Below are 21,769 nucleotides of genomic sequence, written 5' to 3' on the forward strand. Positions count from 1 at the left end.
GATTTTTATTTCTTTTTTTTTTTTTTTTTAAAGATCTTGATCTGCTTGGCTGAAAAGAATGAAAAAGCCACATAGATTTGAATTATTAAAATTAATCTTAAATCTTAAAAGATAATCTTTCATAATAATGGTATCATAAAATATGATCGTAAAAACTTAGTTTGGTATGCTACAATTCTTTCAGCTATGTAGAAGCAGCACAAGATTTTTATGTGACATACTAGTTTTGGCATGCTGTAAATACATTAACTAAATGCAGAGTGACTAACATCACCGATCATTCATTTCATTACTGTAATTTCAATCAATCATTTCATTATCTTCATGTTAAAATAAAACATCAGTTTGAAATGATGTAGTTGCATGGAAACATTTTTTTCTCAGTTGGAAAATCACTAAGATGGACAAAACCGAACACTGCTTTACTAATGATATTTATCTGAAAAAATAATAAACAGAAAAAACCGTATACTTAAGAGTTCACAGGAATTATAAAAGGATAATATCCTGAAGAGCATGAATTCCATAGCACAACGGAGAAACAGGTAAGGTAAGGGGATAGAAAAAAAATTTAAATTTAACTCGTCAGCTGATAATATGATTGTCAGGCTACTATTTCATATACCCAGACTGATTTATACAGCATAAAGAAAATCTCCGTGTGATTACAGATCTCCAAGCCCCACATTACTGAAAAATGAAACCTCATTTTTGCTTTCAATCACTGTCAAGTCCGTGATGAATTCAGACCACTGCCTGACTTGGGAAAGTTTCCGTACCACGTCCCTCTCCTGACACCAGCCGAGAGCTCCCCACCCCGCTCCCGGCTACTTACGCTGCCTCTGCTCTGCAAACTGCAGGAACTGGAGAGGAGCTTTAAAGTCTTGGGATACGCTAAACATATATGAAACGTCTCAGGTAGTTTATAAGCCCTGATTGCCACCGTGAAATGGCTGGACCTTTTAGTGAAAAGAATTTTCAGATATAAAAGTAGTTTTTGATCCCTTTTCTCTATTTTTCTGGTTCCTGTTGTTTTGGAACTACAATACTGATGGGAAATTATGTATTTAAAACCACCAAATAATTAAAATACAATGTGATTAGCTGCCATACATATTTTCAAACAGTAATATTATTTTAATAATCAAATGTTACCAAAGTGAATCTTTGCTGAGGAAAAGTGTGTTTGTAATTAATTTGAAGTATCGCTATCAGAGGCAAAGACAGAGAGCTGACATGAAGTTAGTCTTCTGGGATCAAATTATTTTCCTCTGTAAAACTTAAAGCTCCTAAAACCTAATATTCTGTAAAAGCTTACAAGAAAATAAATAAATAAATACATAAATTTTTTTGCAGACCAAAAGGTTTTTTATTCAGTGATAGTTTTATGGTCTTCAGAGGATTTTCTTTTTTTTTTTTTTTTTTTTAATTCTGTATCTTTGGTTCTACTACCTCTAAGGTTGAAACCTATAGAAATGTAAATTATTCCCTTTATTATAAAGACAAAATTGAATATAAAAAGGCAATGATGCACTTTCTTCTGTGGGGAAAAAAGCTTCCAATCATATTGCTGTTTCTTTAGTTATCATAAAATTACCTTGAGACCACTGGAAAATGTCCAGTATATGACTATGGAACAAAATTGGAATTGTTTCTTGTTTGTCCTGAAAAATATCCTTTGGTACATGTAAACGCAGTTCTTCATGCAAGAGGGCTCCTGCTTTGTCTCAGGCACAGGGCTGGAAACCTGGGTTCCATTCCCAGTTCAGGAAATATAACCTGTGTGATCTTACATTTAAATGATTTCTGCTTTAACACATCATCATAAAAACACCACGTAATTTCATATGCTTTATGAATCCTACTGGTTTTGTACCATGTTAAGTTATACAGCAAATGAAGCAAAGGTTCCACAACGTCTAGATGAATTTACTAAATATTTTGCATGCAAGTTATTTTTGCAACTCTCACATTTAATATTCTGTGCTAAAAGGTACTGTAGGTATACATAGAAAGTTTAATAAATGGAAAATACATTGTTTGAAGAAAGAAGTGAACATGTGAAGAAATATCGTCCCAGTGGATGCAAGCAGGAAGAGGGATTCAGGGTTAGGCATTTCATCTTACTGTCTGAGAAGAATTTCTGAAATCAGCCTTAGAAAATTAAAATGCAAAACTAAATTGCCAGTAATGCCAACCAGCATTATTATAAAATATTTTCTCACTTGATATAGATGGGATATTTCCACTGTATTACGGTCACAAAAAAAAAAAAAAGAAAAGAAAAGAAAAGCAAAGCAAAAAAAAAAGACATTCATCATGTTTGTTCCTTGCAGGTTTATCAAATGACAAATGATGTCAGATTTGAAAAGATGAACTTTAGCTCAAGTTCTAAGACAGTTTTAAATGGCAAAGAAGTGTACACAGGGTGAATAGTTTAATGTCTGAATTTTCTCAAAAGTGACGCTAAACTGTCTTTGTACAGCAGTTGGCCCTGACCAACCTGACTTAAAATCTTTTACCTGCCAAGCAATCAGGTCCTTCAGTTTTTCAATCTTGTCATGATCTTCTGGATGCTCATGCATATATTTTTCAGTAAAAAAAGCCTAGTCAAGGGAGAAAAATGAGCCATTACTTCAGAAAATGAATCAACACCTTCTACCACGGAAGAATTACCAACAGCAAAGATAAATGAATCAACCCAAAAGTTCTGCAAAACAGCAGTAACAGCTAGAAATACAAAGTGAAAATCTAGGAAAGAGATACAGGATTTAACAAAGTTTTAATATTAAGACAGGAGGACATAAATGGATGGATACAGCAACAAGTCTGTCAGCATGGACCTTCTCCATTTATGTTACAAAATACATGTTGTTTGTATATGCTAGCTTAATATGATTAATACTGGCAACGTAAATACTAGATATAGCGTTTACAGTTTCCCAGTGTTAATACCATACCCCATATAACTCTAAAAGCTAACGTTGTAAACATGCAGTTAAGATTACTTAGACATACTTGCAACTGAGCAGTATCTCAGAAGTCTCTACCATTTGACTGATCCTTTAAAAACTCATGCATTTGAAAGCAAAGGAGAGAACTGCAGTGGGTTACTTTGGTCACTGAAGTTCACCCAGAAATTCCTGCTTCAGCGCCGATGTCCAAGCGCACGAGAGCGCACACTGGGACTGCCATCGGTCGCAGTGTCCAACTCCCGTAAGCGATTGTCCACCGCGTCCCCACGTAACTACTCCTGCTGCTGAACACACCAACTCTTCCTTCAGATGTAGGAAGGCAAAAATGTACCCAGAAATAGCAGAAAGACATTAAAACCGGTAACTTTTTAGGAATGTTCTACAAAACACGTAGGAGGGGAGACTCGCATAGCGTTTATGTACAAGCACACACGCCCTGCAGCATTCCAGGAGAGCCCAGGCTCAAAGAGGCGAAGCACTGCAGGACAGATAATTTTGACGTTACCTTCTCATAGTTTGTGAACCCTCCCATGACTGCAGGATCCACGATGCCGTTAAGCAGCATCGAGAGAGGGTTAATGGGTAGATTTGGATCGTTTAAATGCTGCTGAACCATATTATTGATCTTATCGTTTGTTAGCTGCATGGTTTCTATCGCATTTTCCAGTGGGCTGATTTCAACCTAAAATAAAAACAAAAGGAGGTTTTAACGAAGGAGCAGAGGTTTTAACCTGCCACAGAACTGGCTGTCCACCAAACCACCACGACTGGAAACATTTCAGGCGTTTCAGAACAAAAGATATTTTAACCAGTAATTAACAGAAAGGGTGGTTCCAGGCATTTAGATATTTGGCATCTATATACTGCGGTAACTGATAGGATAATCAATATCAGTGGAGAAAGTTAAACGCATTTCGCAGCTGTAGGACAGATTACATCTCAGCACAACAGCACAACATTCAGAAAGGCTCTGACAGGAATCACGCAAGGTTTTTGGAGGATTATGGAGAACATCAGAGATTATGAGTCGGTGAGTTTTAGCAGTACAAAGAAGATCCAGCTTAATGTAATAGTAAGAAAGAAATGATAACTTAACATGGATTTTCTGATGGAAAATGTAATCCTAAGCAGCTCAAAACCCAAGATATTTTTGCAGTGATTATTTTGGTGCATTTCCAAGGAAATCGAGTTTAATATGTCGAAGAGATGACTTCTAAGCTATCTGCTGTGCTTTTTCCCCACAAGGTCACATTTTCTTCATCTGAACGTCGATAACTGAAGGAAGAAATTTTCCTTCTCACATAGCCTGGACTTCAGTGAAGACAGCTCCTCAGATGTCTTCATGGGGTGAATTAGCTCTTATATGGTACAAAACGTGCTTTATTTTAATTGACTGATCTCCAACTATTATTTACGACCAGATACTGTGTCTTTCAGAATGACAGTTGCTCATGTTGAAAAAACAGTATTAAAATATTTACAATATTGCTAGAATATGTACATTTAGTGAATGGGCTAAAAATTACTAACTTGCAGCAACCCAGAGAGCAGACAGTCCTCCCTGGAAGACACAGCCTACTTACATTAAAAAAATGATGTGGTAGGAATAGAAAAGGAAGGTTAATTGAGGCCTGTGAGGAAAATGCAAGTGTATATTTGATTACACCCTAATTTACATAAATGCTACATAAACAAAGAAGCACTTCTACCTGGCTATCAGCTGCTTACCATGTTTCTGAGAACCACTTATAATCAGATCTCTTTAGTTGTTACTCTTACACCTGCCATCTGATGACATCAAGGATGTTTTAATTAGCATTTTAAAAAGTCTGCCTGGTGAAATTACTGGGGAAGGCAGGTAACGAGCCTGATGTTTCTGCTGCGGCTGTGGAGCAGACCAGGCTCGGACAGGCAGGCGACGGCTGCCGTTCAGAGCTGAATGTGCTACGAGTGAAATTTGGACGGGCACAGTAAGACCATATTCACCATCTGATTCGGCAAGAACTGTTGGGAACATCATATGCTAAATTTAGGATTCTGTCATTTGTATTAATGGGCTTCTAACTATGCAATAATTTGTTGATGAACCATTGCTTTTAAAGCTCTTGAATATCTACAGAAATTAGCACTCATTGAGCCGACAGACATCTTTTTTGACTTTTCTGTATCAGCAATCATGGCTTGCTTTCTCATTCTCCTTTCTTTTACTACTCTCATAATCCTCCCTCTAATTTTTTAAAAGCAGATGGAGAATTGCAGTTCCCATCCTACTACTATAAACTGTGCTTTGGAACTTACTGAAAGCTATTTATTAGAAATATCTATACTCGTAAATTATGAGCCTTGCTCCAAGTAGCTTGCTAACTCTGGACACTACACAATCTATTCAGGGCAAACAGAAAAGACATACTCCTGATACATTTGCAACGCTAAAAAAATTAAACATCAAAAGAAAAAAGAGATTAGTATTTGTACTTTTTAAAACCAAGTGCAATTCAAAATCCAGTTTCTAATTCACTCAGCAAATCTTTCCCCTACACCTATTTGTGTCCAGCTAAAACAAATCAGATACAGAATAATGAATGCGTATAACAAATTCCTTGCAGATAATGAACAGATTGAAAAGGTTTAGGTAAAAGTCATCAGAAGGAATTTTAAAAGCAAATAGATTTAAGGAAATTATGCATGTTCCTATGGGTTATGTAACATAACACACTGCATTTATTAAATTACTCAGTTTTCTCTCCGCACTGATTTGATAGGATCTCACCTCTTCCTTTAAGGATATTCTAGTTCCATCAATAAAATACGAAATGCGCAAAGCTACTTTAATTCATCGTGTTTAGTAAAACGTCAATAATATCTGTATCCATAATCAAAATTTAGCGTTACAGGGACGTAAACCTTGTGATCGTGCTCCCAGCATTTTAGTTGACAGGAATCTTGAAGAAAGTCAATACCAATTTTGTAGTAACTCTGCCAGAGCTAGGTCAAAAGTTATCCGTTGCCGTCTTCCCACATATTATTAAGTTCCATTCTGGTATCATTTTTCAGCTATGCGACTGATATAATCCTTACTTACAAAAAGCTTATAGAAAGCACTCTCCCAGGATTTATGCACATTTCCATGACAAGCATAGCGTTAAAGGTGCGTGTATACAAATTGCCTGCATAAAGCAGCCTGTCAGGCTGTGCTCTTAACTCGTAAGAAAAAGAGACTTTCATCAGATTTGCCAGGCTTTATAAACAACACTTTTTGCAATCATGAAGATAAATACAATCTTCTCTATCAGGATAATATTGAAAATACAAAATTCATTAAAAATTCAATGTGTTTTATTCAGCTGCCTATTACTGTCAAACATCACATTCATATTCTGTTACTATAGATACCATAGTAATTTTCTGCATTACTTCTGTTCATCTAAATACAACTGTCCAACATAACCTCAATGGAGCAATGAAAAAGGTTTTAATTAATCATATGCAAATTGTTCTTTTTCTTTAAAAATAAGCCTCACGAGAGATTTAAAAACTGCAGTAACAATGTTTTTATTGCTACTTAAAAATTACAGCTGTGTAAGAATAATTTAATCTTAAAGGCGTTTAATGGATATGTCTTATCTAAACAGTCTAAATGGTAGAACAGAGAAATGCATAATTTGGAGTCACTCCGTGAGGTTGCTAGGGTATATTTTAGCTAACTATGGAAAAAAACCAAAAACAATCTTTAAGCACAAACGGTAAGTAGAGAAGAAATGCTGACACATACAATGCATTCGATTTATGGTATATTTTGAATAAATTACAACCAGACTACCACAATCCTCTTTTCCAAAATTCAAACTAGTTTCGTTTTGATGTAGCAGGGCTCCGCTACACCACCGTGGGTCCCTCGTCATTTTAGGCACACGGCTTACGCCACAGGCTGTAATGGCTCGCCTGCTGAAAGCCAGAAATTAGAAGTACTTCAAGCACTTGACCGGCCCTTGCCCTAAAGGCCTGGAAGATCAGCATTTCCTTCTCTCAGGAGGGGAAAAGCATCACTTGGGTCACCCTCAGTCAATAATCAGCACCCTCTGCAAGCAAATTCCCCTTGTCTTAGGATGCCAGATATAGGCACATCGATTGCTCGTCCACAGGACCGAGGCACAGTCGTACAGAAATATAAACGCTCCCTGGCTGCATAAGAGCCCCGTTCTTTTATGCAATCTCAATAAAGCCAAACTGATCTTACCATGAAAACTGATTTGACTTCAAACCACCTCAGAATCCCTGGTAATTTATACGCTGTCACATAGATGGTTCTCTCAATCCACATATTCTGCAAATATAACATAAACATCACGTTATCAGATTGATAGCTTTTATCTTAAGCAAAGCCTTAAAACGTTATCATCAGGAAAAGGAACCGCAGTACGACAGACATTACGAAGCCGGGGGAAATTTCAAACAGTATCTGCTTGGGCAGATGATGGAGCAGCACCGATTTAAATCTGACACGTGATTTAGTAGAGAACAACTGCTCTCTTGCCAAAGGAGAACGCTACGTAAAAGATCCACTGGTTTTACTGGACTGCCATTTCTCCCACGAGAGCTTTTAAGGACCATCCTCCACAAGACCACCGCCTCTTGATACAGGGAAAGCTTCTTCCCCAGGAGGGCAGAGTTGCCGCGGGACGGGCTCCCCGGGGAGGCTGTGCCGTCCCCATCCTCGCGGGTTTCGGGACTCGGCGGGGAAAGCCCTGAGCAGCCGGGTCTGACCCCGGGGCAGGGGCAGGGGTTGGACCCAAGGTCCCGTCCTGGCCTGAATTTGCGATCCTGAGACTTCATCTGAGCTGTAAGCTGCAGTGGCTCTGTTGTAACACCTCCTCGCTGGTTTGAATTTAAGGATGCGTGATTTAACGTCTCTTTCCTTCACATGCGTGTACTTGGTTCATAACCGACGTCAGAGATGTCTCTTGAGGTGATTGTGTTAGAACTGGCATATGTTGGTAGTGCATCTTATTTATTATGAGGCTTTTTATAAGACAGAATTGCTTATTCCATCCTCCATTAACAGAAGAAGTAATTTCAAAGTGATTTAGATATACCTGAATTTTTTCATCTACACTCAAAACATATTGTAAACTGTAGCACTCCAGTCTAGCATTATGCTTTTAGAAAAGAAGGGTCTCCTACCTCCTCAGCTAAACCCAAGTAGATTAGCAAATTAGCAATTTTTGATATAACAGCCACCAACAGAAACCACAGGCACTAGAAGTCTCTGAATAAATACTAGTCTTAGCTGTAGGAAACCAAATACTCAGCATTTATTGGCACATTGATTAGATTAGAGCCTGCTACTACACAGAAAACCAAGTTCTACGCTCAAGAAATGATGCATTAATATATTACTTTAATTACTACTACTACTTTACTACTAACTGCACCCACTAGAACCCCTGTGAATAAAATGGTGTCTATAAAAAAAAAAGGCCATCAACTTGACGTAACCTGTTGTAAAAGTTTTGATGAATACAAGCTGTGCTCAAAGGGAGTTTTACTGACCATTAGATGAAACATATGGTTTAGTTAAAAAAAAAAAAAAAAAGGGAGAGAAAAGAAACAAAAAAGGTATTACTGCAAAAAGCTTTTTAGATGCCTGACTAGAATCTTCATGGCAAGACAAGTTTTGGCAAGAGACATCTATCTTTTCAGGTATAGCCATTTTAAACTTCCTTCTCAAAACAGTTGGTTTTTAACAAAATAAACACAGCTTTGTCCATTTTTTCTATTGGTATAAACCAGAACACGATAAATTGGTTTAACTGAATTTCTATGAAAAATAATCACATTTAAACCTAGGATTTATTTTTCAACAACCAAAACATAATGAATGGTTCAGATTCTCAAAATGGAGGGGAATAAACAAGCAAACCCCCAAAGTACTCTATTTTCTTTCTTTTTTTTTACCGCAAATTCATTGTCTGGGTTTTTCTCTCCTTTTCGAACAGGGCGTGAATACTCAAACCGTTGGACTTCATTCACCCTATAGAAACTGAAAAAAGGGAAAAGCACAATCAAAATCAAACACTGTCTGTTTAGGAATTGCTGCTAAACTCTAGTCCTAGAAAAAGAGTTTCTGCATAAATATAAACCGCTTATGGGATCACTGTTCTCCAGTGGGTTGGATGGTATCTCTGCTGATATTAAGAATACCCATGAAATGCCCTCACAATTAGTACCCTCCTTGGCTGTGTACAGATTTGTTATATGACAACAAGAACTAGTTTAAGTATTATAAAGGAGACTGATAAAATGGCAAAACCAGCCCAAACTCACCTCACGATTTGTTCTGACACTGGCCTGTGAAATTTAGATGGTAGATCCAGTTTTGGCTTTACAGTAAAGCACTGAATATCTGAATTCAGGGGTTAAGAACTGAAAAGCAAATTTCAATCACGCAGAACAGGCAGCTCAAAGGGAACGCAAAGAAAAGACAGCACAACAAAATTAATGTATTACACCCATAAAGGCAGAAGTGCAACAGTCTCCTGCTCGTGTTGGCCATAAATCCTCCACCTGTGCGGCTGCAGGAGCCGCTGCACCACCTAAGGATACACTGGCCGGAGGAGTTTTTAATGTCGTCGCCCGGTGGAGATGTTGTCTTCATTTTTTCTGCGTTCGGAAACTGAGTCAATAACCTCGCTTCGAAGTCTTCGCGGCGTTCATACTCCTTTCCCCGGTAAATGAAGACTTTGTTCTGGAAACAAATCAAGAGGTGAAATCCTAATACCTGTATCCTCAGTAATGAACTGGGATCTCAGAAGCATTGACTCCCATGCTGTTAAGTGAGAAATTTTACATTCCTCACGCTATGATATAATCAATAGTTTACAAATATTTTATGCCAATTCAATAAAGCACAAATGGATTTCCTTACCTCCAGTTCAGTACTTAAATCACTAAGCATGCGCTTACCTTTAGGCCTATGTATAAACCATGCTAAATTCAATGGGATCCAAATACATGATTTCAAGGATCTATAAAATAGATGCCCACTGAAAATGTATTAAGACAAATTATGTCCTCTATCAAATCCAAGATCTCCCTCTGTAATTCCTCTCATTCATCTTCCTCAGCTAATGGTGGAACGGATGTAAATAAACAGAATTAGGCTTTTTATAAACTAACATTTATTACAAGGTATTGACGTGAGCAAGCAAGAATAGCAGAGAAAAGTATAAACAGAAAACGAAGCCAATTTTAGGAGGAAGGTCCAAAGCCACTGACTGTTTTAGAAAGACTGATACACCCCAGACCACATTAGTCTATTAGATTTTTGCCATTATACAGTTGTCTGCACACAGCATAACTTTTAAATTAAGTATATTGTATTTCTAAATATTGGTTTCTTCTTTTCACATTAAAGAAAATTAAGATATATTTTATACAGTCCATTTATAGACTGAACAAGCATATTAAATTCTAAGAAAAAGGTGAAAGATGACTTGCATATTTTTAACTGATAGTAAGTTTTGATATGAACGTAACGCATCGGAATATGCTTAACCTCATTACTCATCTCAGAATGAACACTTGGTGAAAAAATTATACAGCACTTGTTGGAAAAAAGGGTGTTATGACTAGGGGTAGAAAACTGGAATAGTTTACATCTGCCCAGTTGGGTTTAGTTCTGCAATGGCGCCTTTTGAAATGCACAGTAGATGAAAGAATACTCTCTATTTGGGTGGGAAAAAAAAAAAAAAGAAAAAAGGGCAGGTGCCTAAGAAGTGTATATATACCTGTAATTCATGTATATATACCTGTAATTCACAGGAAAAATTGCAACAGAAGAAAAAGCTGGTATTGAGGATTTTCTCAATCAGCAAGGCACTTAATAGCCTATTTTTCAGAGTTTTTAATCACTCATTTACTACAAACTGACCAATCCACAAGGCTTTTGTAAAGCATGGTGTTTTCCTGCACTGACAAAAACCCCCATTCAGTTGTGAAGAGAAAAAGCAGTTCAACATTAATATAGCAGATTAACACTGTTCTGCACTGTGTCCCTTTGACTATTCAGTTTAACACAGCACTTCAACAGGAAAACTGCCTTGTGCGCTCTGCATTTTCTGCACGTAAACACGTGGCTGATTCAGGGGCTGAGACAAACTGCCCCGCGGCCACTCCGTGCGCTCGGTCAGGGCGGCTCGCCGTGCCCCTTGTGATCCCGGGGCAACCCCTCTCCGGTCAGCAGCTCTGGATCTCCGGATAGTCACCATATTTCTAGAGGATAATGTGCGCTCTGTTGAGAGTGACCGTACGTGTGACAAAATTTCATGTCGACTGACAGCCACGATCCCTTTTGCAAAGTTATCAGTGACTTCACTGTACATTCATCGTTTTGACGATTCCAGATAATCAAGTCTTCCCTATTAGAATATCATAAAATACTAATTTAATCATTTTCTAGAAAAATGGGTTGGTCAATCTTAACAGTGACTCCTTCTTACCGGGTACTAAATATTTTTTGCCTGGTAAAACTTAAGAAATTATTAATAAACATTTTACAGAAGACTTATTAAAGCTTTTTTACTTCACGTACCACAAACATTTTTTGCTGTTTGACGCTTGATAAAAGCTACTGCACGTACATTACTCTACATGTACTTCAAACACCACAATAATTCTTAGTTTTTCCGCATCGCACCTCTTTAGAGTTGGTCTTTTGATACACACCATCAAGCCTTTGCCTCAGTTGCTAACATACGGCTTTGCCAGTTTGCTGAATTGCCTTTCACAAGCTTTGGGGCAGCTCGGGGTACCGACGATCCCGCCACCTTCCTGCACGCTCAGAGTCTCTTTGGCATGAGGTGCCCAACCGTAATTTGGAGACCAAGCAGTGGGCTAACATACGAGAGAGCTCATCTCCCCATTTTGGTTTGAGGGTCTGCACACAATGGATGCCGCAAACGCACTCTTAGCCTGGCAGGAGCTGCCTGGGGTCAGCTTTATTCCTTTCAGCTGCAAAGAACTGATAATTTATTGTACTTCTCAGGAGGCATGAATGGTACAAGCACGCCTGTAGTCCAGCATCCCAGGGTGTATGAAAAGCCACACGCATTTGCTGCTTCTTGGGATGATTCAAGAATATAATTTTTTCCACATGGGCTTTAGTTAGTTGGTGGAAAAGGAGGATTCTTCCAAACGAGCACCTGATTAAGTAGAAGTTTTATGTTTGGGGATTTTTTAAAGCCTTTTCCTGCTTCATTTTAATTGACCATGAAAGACCAGCCGAACACAAGTAACCTGACAAAGCCAGCTTTATCAGCACTCACGGGATTTATCCAGTCAGCTGGGTTTCAGCATAGGCTTGGACTTGCTCCTGGTATTTGTTATGGCATAATCTGAGAGAGGTAACATGGAATTACTCAGTTATAAACAGGAACTCATCTCCCAAATGAGTATTTCCAGTAGGAAACCTACCACCAGCCCCTGGCCCGAGACTAAATCTCTCTGAGTCTCACGGACTTAGAGAATAATCTGAGAATAATAGTAATCATTTTACTCTTCTGCCTCCTGAAGTGCCTTAATCTGCTGTAACTCTTCCAAAGGAGAGAGTCTCTTTCCAAATTGAAAATCCTCAGCTCTTAAGACAGATACGAGCAGCGCAGTTATTTCCATGCCACCGACTGCCAAGTGCCAGAGTCCAGAGAATCACGATACAGATGCAATTTGGATATGTTAAATCCCCACTCTTCTTTAGCCACTAATTCAACTCCATAACAATCCTGGTATCAGTGGAAAAAACCTAAAATGTTACTAGACTGATGTTACTGGCATCAACCAAATGACCTACGTCTTAAATTGACATGTGACTCAGGAAAACCAATGATAAAAGACTGCTTTTAAAGGTATCACATACATCTCTGATATTCAACTTCATTTTAGTGACTGTGCTGGAAAGGAGACTCACATGAAAGCATGGTCACATACAAAAGGCTTCTCTACCATACTCTCATATATATATATATATACACACACACACACACACACCTGTCAGGCAAAAATGTCACCATTTCAGGTGGTGCTGGTTATTACCCTGATTTATGGATTGGGTGGTATATCTTCATTTCTAGTGATACCCTGAAGAAGTATTGGATATGTTTGAAGAAAAAGCTTCTCTACTAAAATTCAGCTATTCCGTATTAGAAACTGGAAAGGAAAAAACCAAAATGTTTGTTTTGTACACCTAAAAACCAACCATCAATGTGAGGTAGACTGCAGATAACACACTGACATAGAATAATGTACTTTCTTCACAACCGAGGGAAATTTCCAAAGCAAGAAACCTTGCTATTACCTGTGGAAAAAGGTGGACACTTACCCTTATGAATGTCGGAAATCCCTGACCGTAGTATCCAACAGCAAAATAGTCTGGTTTTGGTCTTATCACTTTCACAATGTTTTCATAGAACTGGGCTTGCTTTCTCTGCAAAATAAATAGGAGGAATTTTAATGACCTAAACTTTAAGGAGATTCCTTATACTTAAGATTTAGATCTCTTTTATGTGTATCTCTAACTTAAAGGTGGACATGTTTCATTCACCCCTTTTTCTTCACCTTTCTATCAGATATATGCTAATATTCTGAAATAGTAGACTCTGTAGTCACTATTTTTATGCTCATCTGGCTGAACCTCACTGTTCTATATCCAGTATCTCAATTGTGATGAAGGTCAAGAATCTGCAAGGCAGCCTGAATTCCTGGTTGTGACACTGCCAATGCCAAAACACTGGAACGATGAAGCACACACCGCTAAAGCCAGCTCATCTCGGTGGTGCTGACTTCTCAGTTTTCAGCCGTTACATTTCATTACAGTTTTCTACTACTTCTTTTCCATGTTTACAACTATTTATTTGTATATGGAAAGCACGCAGTTGAGAATTGCAGAAAAATGTAACTTTTGGAATAAATACACGCATGTCAGACACCATCTGTTTTCGAAGCGGAATCCTTCTTTATCTCAAAAGATGAAATAGTAACAAATGTACAGCTTCAGATGATCTGTTCATTAACTTATTTTTAGTCTATTACTTTCTGTAAGAGAATGAATTCTGATTTGGGGGGAGGTTTATTACTGCTCCCCTACGACAGATAACAGTAAATGGCAAGAAGACTACAAAGACCCAGATCTGCTGTATATTTCTCAGTTCACCTGTAGCAAAACTATTTTGTCATTTCTGAATTGTCTTAGAGTCTAATATTTAATATTGCTTGAATAAAAGAGACAATAGGGAGAACAGAAAGAAACAAAAAAACTTTTAAATTTTCCTGGGGGGTGGGAGGGAAAGAGCTAGCATGCTAATGCTATTCAGCAGCAGCAATAAAAAAAGCTGATGGGGTATGTGAGACCTGACTCATATGGGAATGTGAATTTTGATCTTTGCCTTATTAGGGATGAATGCCCAACGCACGCTGGTACTAATTTTTGTGCCATCTCTCTTAATTTCTCCTTTCTGATGAGGAGCAAGAAAACTCATGTGAGAATTGGAAGTTCTGGGTCTCCCCTCTTAGAAGAGGGAGAAACTCCATTCCCATACGCAGATGAACTATACCTGGTTTATACCACTGCCTGGAATTATGTCACTTAATGTAAACAGTGACATCTTTACTGTGCAAGAGAAATGGTGAACAATACCTAACTCGGTATTATTGGTCATCAGCTACAATGTATAAAGTGCAAATTCAGACTTCTCCTCCAACACGGATACGGTATGATAAGTGAAGAGTGGTTGCCTCTGTGACAAAGCTGTTCACGTTCCCATGTGCAAGCATATAAGGAGATGGAAAATTAAAAACGAGGGACCTGGAGAGTAGCTACCCACTGGTGAGTAATCATATCTGACACATGAGAATCATTTCTAGCTGAGGAACAATCTCTACCAGATTCCTTTCATATTGAAATGAAGAATATTCTCCATTGAACGCAGCCCTACTGACGGCGGGCCAAGGAAGACTCTTCTGGCGTACCACAGCACCTGAGAAATGCTCTGTATACATCCCTGACCTCCTGCAGTACAAAGCAACGTGAAACCAGGCTCCACATTTGTTAGGCAAATCAATACAACCAGTCTGTCAGTAAAAAACAGTTAAAACGCCACAAAAGGAGGACCATCAAAAAGGGATATAAATTCAGCTCCAGAGAGCTGGAGGACAGAACCATGGACAAAACAAAGAGGATGTAAAGGAGTGAAGAAACCACAAAATCGAGAGGAGCTGTATTTACCTTTATTCTTTCCTCCCCAAGAAAGGAGATTCTGGGGAGATGGGGATGGAGGTGCCTCTGGGGAGACGGCTCCTAGCCATCCCCAAACTGAGCGTCGGTGTCAGTGGAGAAAGAGGGTGCAACGACACCGAATTAATGCCCAGCTCAGACAGGCTGGGATAACGCAGATAAACAATTCAAAGAAATTAAGGACTGCGGTGAGCGCAAAAGTAAAATGTATCAAACCCCTGAAAGTCAAAAATTTTCAGAACCGAACTGGAATCATGTCCCAACTGCTGTGAAAATGGTTGAGAAGTTAGGAGGGACACTGACAGCTGCCATTTATCTCTTTGGAGAAGAGCAGGAGAAAAAAAATGGTGCAGGCATAATGAATGGGTAACGTCAGGGCAAAAATAACTGACTCTAGACATGAATGCTTGGGGATTATTCATACCTAAAAAAAGAAATGTGAATATGGAAAGACACTTGAGAGAGAATGGGGATTTTTTCATGTTCCCATTTATATTTAAATTCCAAATTTCCTTTTATACCCCAAATAAATCAGCTTAACAGTAACCGAAATCTTTTTCTTTCAGCTAAAAAAAAATAAAATACAATCTTTTTCAGGCACTCCAGTGGTAGCCAGTTAATCAACATTTGTCCAACACAGCCAAAACGGGCATCTATTTCTGCATTTTACTGTCATAAGAGAGATTTTCAATAGAATTTTAAAAGCTTAGAAATTAAATTCTGAAAAAATTGTTGCAGTGTCTATGTCATTAAAAAAAACCTACCAGCAGTTCACTGAGTTGTTCATAATCAAACATTTCATTTTCATACTGTTCTGCAAGTTCTTTACCCAAGGCAATGGCCTCTTCCCACATCTGTTGGAAAAAAAAATCACAAAACAACAACAAAAAACCTGAATTACATACCTTGGTTAAACAACAACATTGGAATAAAATAAATCTTAATAAAACACAACAAAATGCATTGTGTCACATGCCTGAAAACACTGTGCATCTGATGTGCCAAATAGTTGTGGCAGCATTACCCACATGTCTCTATTTGATGCAAATCAAGTAAAATTATCAAATTGCTTCAGAAATAAAATTATTCCAGCTAGCCCAACTAGATAGCCAATAATGTGTAAACACGGCCTGTCCACAAAGAAACCCAGAACCTAGGACTTTGGATAAATGCTGTTGATTGATTATAGTTCATAATCACCTCTCTCTCCTTCTAATATCTATAATCTGTATTAGACAGGACAGGCAATTTGCAGATATTGCTTTGAACAAATAGTCATTATATTTCCATTGGTTTTTTTTCCTCTCTTGTTCTTCAACCATGAAATTCAGCAGCCGTCTCAACTGACCCAAAGAAATTTAACAATATCCTTCAGCTCTTCAGAAGCCAACAATCTTAATGAGGAGCAGCAAGAATGTTTTTAAATGTGTATTTTTCATTTTTTTCTACTCTAAATATAAAGACCCACTCAAACCCAGAAAAGATGCTTAAATTAGCACACTAGGCTATGTAAGACCAAACTTGATGATCTGCCGCTGCTGCTGAAATTTGGCTGGCACCGCTGACCTCACTTTATTAAAAAAATGAGATTCAGAATGAGTTATAAATCCATTTGGTTCGTATTACCCTTCATCTTAAATTTAAATCCCTTGTCCACACCACCTAATTCTCCTCTCGGCATCAGGCCACATGTTCCTTGCCCCGGTGAAGTACCGAGACGGCTGCAGCTGCGAAGAGCAGTCAGATGAAGGAGGGCTGAGGAAAAGGGCTGACCACAGGTTTCCCCATCGCTCCTCCAAGACATCCACCTTTGGGAACGAGGAGTTTGAGATGAAGCACCACAACTTCTAAAGATGGTGGGAGCTAGATTCCGGGGAGAGAGAAGGGGAATGGTGCTCCTGGGGAAACCTTCACGCGCACAACTGATTCCTGCATCCATCCCGTACGGACCCCCCAATCTCATCTGCTTTAAAGCACTGCCTAAAGAAGAAATATTCCCCCCGCCAAGACCCTCTGAAAACCAAAAGTCCCCCAAAACACACAAATGAAATCCCACCACTCAAAGCCCCAAATCATTGTTGGGTGAATTTTATTTGTCTTTTGATCTGCAAGTTGAGATCACATTTCTTAGTATATCAGGCAAACTTGGAAAAAAATAAGACTTTTAGGAAAATTCCTAGTTCTAGATACTGATTTAAAAAATAAGAGTAAAACATCAAGAGTTCATACAACTGTCAGTATGACCGAGACTGGTGCCAGCACTGGCTGAGGAGTCAGGCAGGGCACAGCTACCTGGGATTTAGTGGCACAAACACCAGACTGGGACCTAGAATACCTTTTTTTTTCCCTAGGAATTGGCAATTTGGAGCCCAGCCAGGCTGAATACTCAGCAAGCCTTCCCCCGCGTGTAACATGCCAATGCCACAAAAGCAAGACGTGGCTCGGGTCCCACCCGTTTTCTCTCCGTCCCTGCTCCCCCCTGGAAACGAGGAGCCAATTTTCAAGTGGAGGGCACCCATCCTGCAAACCCAAGGATGGACTGAAAGATTGTCCTGGCAGACTGAGAGGGAAGGGATGGAAAGCAGCAGCCTGAAGAGGCAGGGAGCTGCTGATGGTAGAGGAGATGAGGAGCTGCGAAAGGAAAAATAGTTACGGGAGATGGCAGGGAGAAAGGACAGAGATTTATGCTCTTGAAGTAAGGGAGTGAAGTAAAGAGAAAATATGGGCCAGAAACTACACTGGTATGGCCGAGAGGGGAAAAGGAGCTTTTGAGTCCTAAAGAAAACAAATGGGCAGATGCTTGGGCAAACAGAAACTGAGCGGTGACCTAATTTAAGACAGAAAGGTGACAGATGCTCACAAAGGGTAGAGTCTTGTACCTACATTAACCTTTCCTTATGCCTCCACGTGATGTTTGACCTCTTCGTTTCTACAACAACGTTCATAATATTATTTATCTAGGGAAGAGGACTGGAAGGAGCATGAGTTACCTCTTGCTTGTCACGTGCCTTGAAGATGAAAAATGCATCCGAATGCCTAATTACAATCGCTGTAATGAGGGATCACGTCTGCAGGAAACCACAAAGCAGACTGTACACTCTGCAACGCAACTTTTGCAAATGGAAGAATCGGAATGTTTTATCTGTATTATGTGTCTAATCTAGAATGATGATACGGAGCATATTTTTATTTCTAAACAAAAATTAACATTAGTTTAATAGTAAAGGCACATTTACAGAAAATGGAGTACATTTTCACATACTAGGCTGAGTTAATTTTGACTCAGAAGAGCAATATACTACCAATTTATAGAAACTAAACTAATATTCAGTTGTTTGGTAAGTCAGCAAGTGAAACCTTTCAAAATCACTTAACCTTTCTTCATTTTGACTGCTATTTTCTTTTTAACTTCAGTCATCCGTAACTTCTTCTGCACATTCTCATTTCAAAGAAAATGGCGTTCCATAATTTTCCTTGTCCCGGTTCTCTGTGTGTTCCAGATTTAACCAGTCCCTCTCCAAAACCGAAGCACTTCTACTCTCTTTTCTCTTGTGAAAATATTTATAGATGATCTCAGGCAAACAGCTTTGGAGCTGAATTAGATTGGAAATAACTGAAAGTCTAAATAATTTTAGAGTTGCGTCGACACTGTAAACAAACTCATTCAGTTCTTCCACTGAATCCCAGATAAGCACAGACATTGCGACGAGTTTCCAAAGCACGTCTGGCAACTCAAAGCACCGCCTCGGTGTTAAGGCTGTATGCCTTTTAACGCTAATTGCACCTGATCATCAAGAGGCAAGGGATTCTGGATTAGCCGCGGGAGAGACGAGGAGAGAAGAGCCGAGGGGGCCGAAATGCCGCGTTGGTATCGCTCAGCGTGAGTGCCCTCATGCCACCGCGGCTTTGCAGCCCGTGGGTCCCACCACAGCAAGCCCGTCCTGGACTGTCATCTATAGTGCTGCAACGCCCCGGAGCCCATCAAAACTTCAAGAAGGACATGGACCTGGTGGAGCGAGTCCAGAGGAGGCCACGAAGATGATCAGAGGGCTGGAGCACCTCTCCTATGGAGACAGGCTGAGAGAGTTGGGGTTGTTCAGCCTGGAGAAGAGAAGGCTCCGGGGAGACCTTAGAGCAGCCTTCCAGTGCCTAAAGGGGGGCTACAAGAGAGATGGAGAGGGGCTTTTTACAAAGGCCTGTAGTGATAGGACACGGGGTAATGGCTTTACACTGAAAGAGGTAGATTTAGGTTAGAAGTAGGGAAGAAGTTCTTCACTGTGAGGGTGGTGAGGCACTGGAATGGGTTGCCCAGAGAAGCTGTGGATGCCCCATTGATGGAAACATTCCAGGTCAGGTTGGATGGGGCTTTGAGCAACCTGGTCTAGTTGAAGATGTCCCTGCTCATTGCAGGGAGGTTGGACTAGATGACCTTTAAATGTCCCTTCCGACCCAAACTATTCTATGATTCCGTGATTCTAAAACCAGACCGGCGCTGTCAAAGGCACTGCATACACACCAACGCCTATAGGTAGCACAGCATTGCCACTGGTTAAATGATGACTTTATTAGAATTAAATCTTGTTTATGATTCCCCCCCCCGCCCCTTCCCATCCTTGTCAGTCGAAACTGTAAACACGATGGAGCAGAGGCTGCGTTTTCCCCAGCCTGATCAAACCCTTTAGGAGTTACTGAATATAAATATTAATAACGAATTTTATAAATGTTTCAGAGCCTAAAAAAATGAATCCTCAAATTAAATATATTGATTTAGTTCATCTCCAATATACTTACAGTAACTGTACAATCCTAGCATTCTTCCTCGTAACCATTCCCCTATCTATAAGTGGAGATGATCAGGAAAAAAACAGATATTATGAACCACATTTGTTTCTGGCTTAACTTACTGGAATTACTTTAAAAATTCTTTAAAAGTTAGTTTACGAGTTATACTACTGGAACACTTCCAGGTATAGAGAAGAGAAAAAACTACTCTTTTTCTATCGTACTGCAAATACACGATAAAAGTGCCTCACCATGGGAAAAGATTCTTTCAATTTTTGCCAGCCCCTAACCTGGCCCCTCTCCAGCCAAGGGATCTGTCTTAGAGAAAAGCACCTACTTTTTGTTGCTACTACCTCTTAAAACCCCCACTCCGCTCCAACATCTCTATTTTGAAATCCAGTCATCCGGTTCGATCCTCCAAGGGAACACCAAGAAGTTGTATTATAAAACTCAATTTGTAAAATGTCAAGTGCCCTGAACTCCAGAGGTCCACGAGACCATTAACCACTCGGCTTTTCCCTCGGCCGTTCGGGCAGCTGGACCACACCACCCGCAACATCACCAAAACCAAAACCAAAGCCAGTCATTTTTCCGACATCGTAACAGAAGCAGGAACCCTGTGCTTAAAATCCCCTGCACAGCCCTCTGAAAAATTTCTCTGTTTAGTACAGAGCAAATTTATTCAGGTGAGGACAGCATGCCTGTGGCAAAGGATCCTGATAAATGAAATCTATATTCTGAAGGTCAATAACTCCCAATCTGCTGCCTCACAGATTTCCTGCCTGGGAAGGTTTCCCAGGTTTGCCCAGGACATGGCAGGTCTTCTGGAGGAATGAGCTGTACGGGGAGCTACTACACAGGATTTGTACCATGTACAACTCATTAATGCGAGAAACAATTTATCTGGAGAGTGTACCAGAGAAAAAGGTTGGCAATAGTGGAAGGAAAATGCTTCTTTTATACTGAAGGCATAAGAAAAATGTGTATAGCCTAAATTTAGTTGTGTAGACACGAGCTGCAAAGTGTTATGGGAAAGACTCTGAGGATGCAGAATGAGATCTTTTTAGGGAAAACCTAGCAATTTAATTTATTTTTGAAGCTGGATTGCTTGTTGCCCAGAAAGAACTGCAGCATCCAATTTAGTTTTTGAGGTTCTTTAATAGCAGCAAAGGAGGATCTTAGGATATTTCTTAGCTCCTGCTGAGTTAATGGTCAGTAAAAATGAGATAGTCTAGGACAGGAATATTATCGTGCAATATTCTGATGTATGAGGGGCATTCCAAGCTGTTTAAAGTTCAGATAGCATTAATTAACCATCATGTAAGCTTAATATTTTAAATCAAATGTTAAAACACAGTATTTCTCTATTGCTAGCATCGCATTCAAGACATGTAAGATATAGCCATGGTTGGAAACCCTTTAAAACAACTTGCTATATTCATTTGGAACACGGTCAAACACCGTATCTTTCCTCTCTGAAGACTGTCTCTGTCCTTCACAGCTCTCAGGACGGGCTTACGATCTGACGTGGGATACGAGCTGGACATGAGCCTCACACTGATTTTTGGCAGACAGGTGAATTTCACCACTATCTTGTTAGATGGAAGAAAAAGCCATTTGATGCCATCCCATGAGCCGGAAAAAAAGACATTTTAAGCCAAAGCATGGCATTTACTGTGTAGTTTCATATATTTTGTGTTTTGTGGCTCTGGTGAAACAGTAAAACCTT

At 39.4% G+C, this 21,769-nt stretch overlaps 1 protein-coding gene across 2 annotated transcripts in view; it reads right to left on the bottom strand.

Annotated features, from left to right (window-relative positions):
- The window catches only part of DOCK1 (dedicator of cytokinesis 1), a 320,074-nt gene that overhangs the window by 31,817 nt on the left and 266,488 nt on the right, over window positions 1–21,769 (bottom strand). For both annotated transcript variants that reach the window (XM_030029725.2, XM_030029723.2), the window contains exons 39-46: window positions 16,023–16,112; window positions 13,348–13,452; window positions 9,579–9,720; window positions 9,300–9,378; window positions 8,931–9,015; window positions 7,213–7,299; window positions 3,481–3,657; window positions 2,523–2,606 (exon numbers count right to left, since the gene is read on the bottom strand). In XM_030029725.2, the coding sequence (XP_029885585.1) occupies window positions 2,523–2,606; window positions 3,481–3,657; window positions 7,213–7,299; window positions 8,931–9,015; window positions 9,300–9,378; window positions 9,579–9,720; window positions 13,348–13,452; window positions 16,023–16,112 (849 nt within the window). The remainder of the gene's footprint in view (window positions 1–2,522; window positions 2,607–3,480; window positions 3,658–7,212; window positions 7,300–8,930; window positions 9,016–9,299; window positions 9,379–9,578; window positions 9,721–13,347; window positions 13,453–16,022; window positions 16,113–21,769) is intronic.

This window comes from Aquila chrysaetos, chromosome 11 (assembly GCF_900496995.4).
Source record: "Aquila chrysaetos chrysaetos chromosome 11, bAquChr1.4, whole genome shotgun sequence".
Lineage (NCBI taxonomy): Eukaryota > Metazoa > Chordata > Aves > Accipitriformes > Accipitridae > Aquila > Aquila chrysaetos.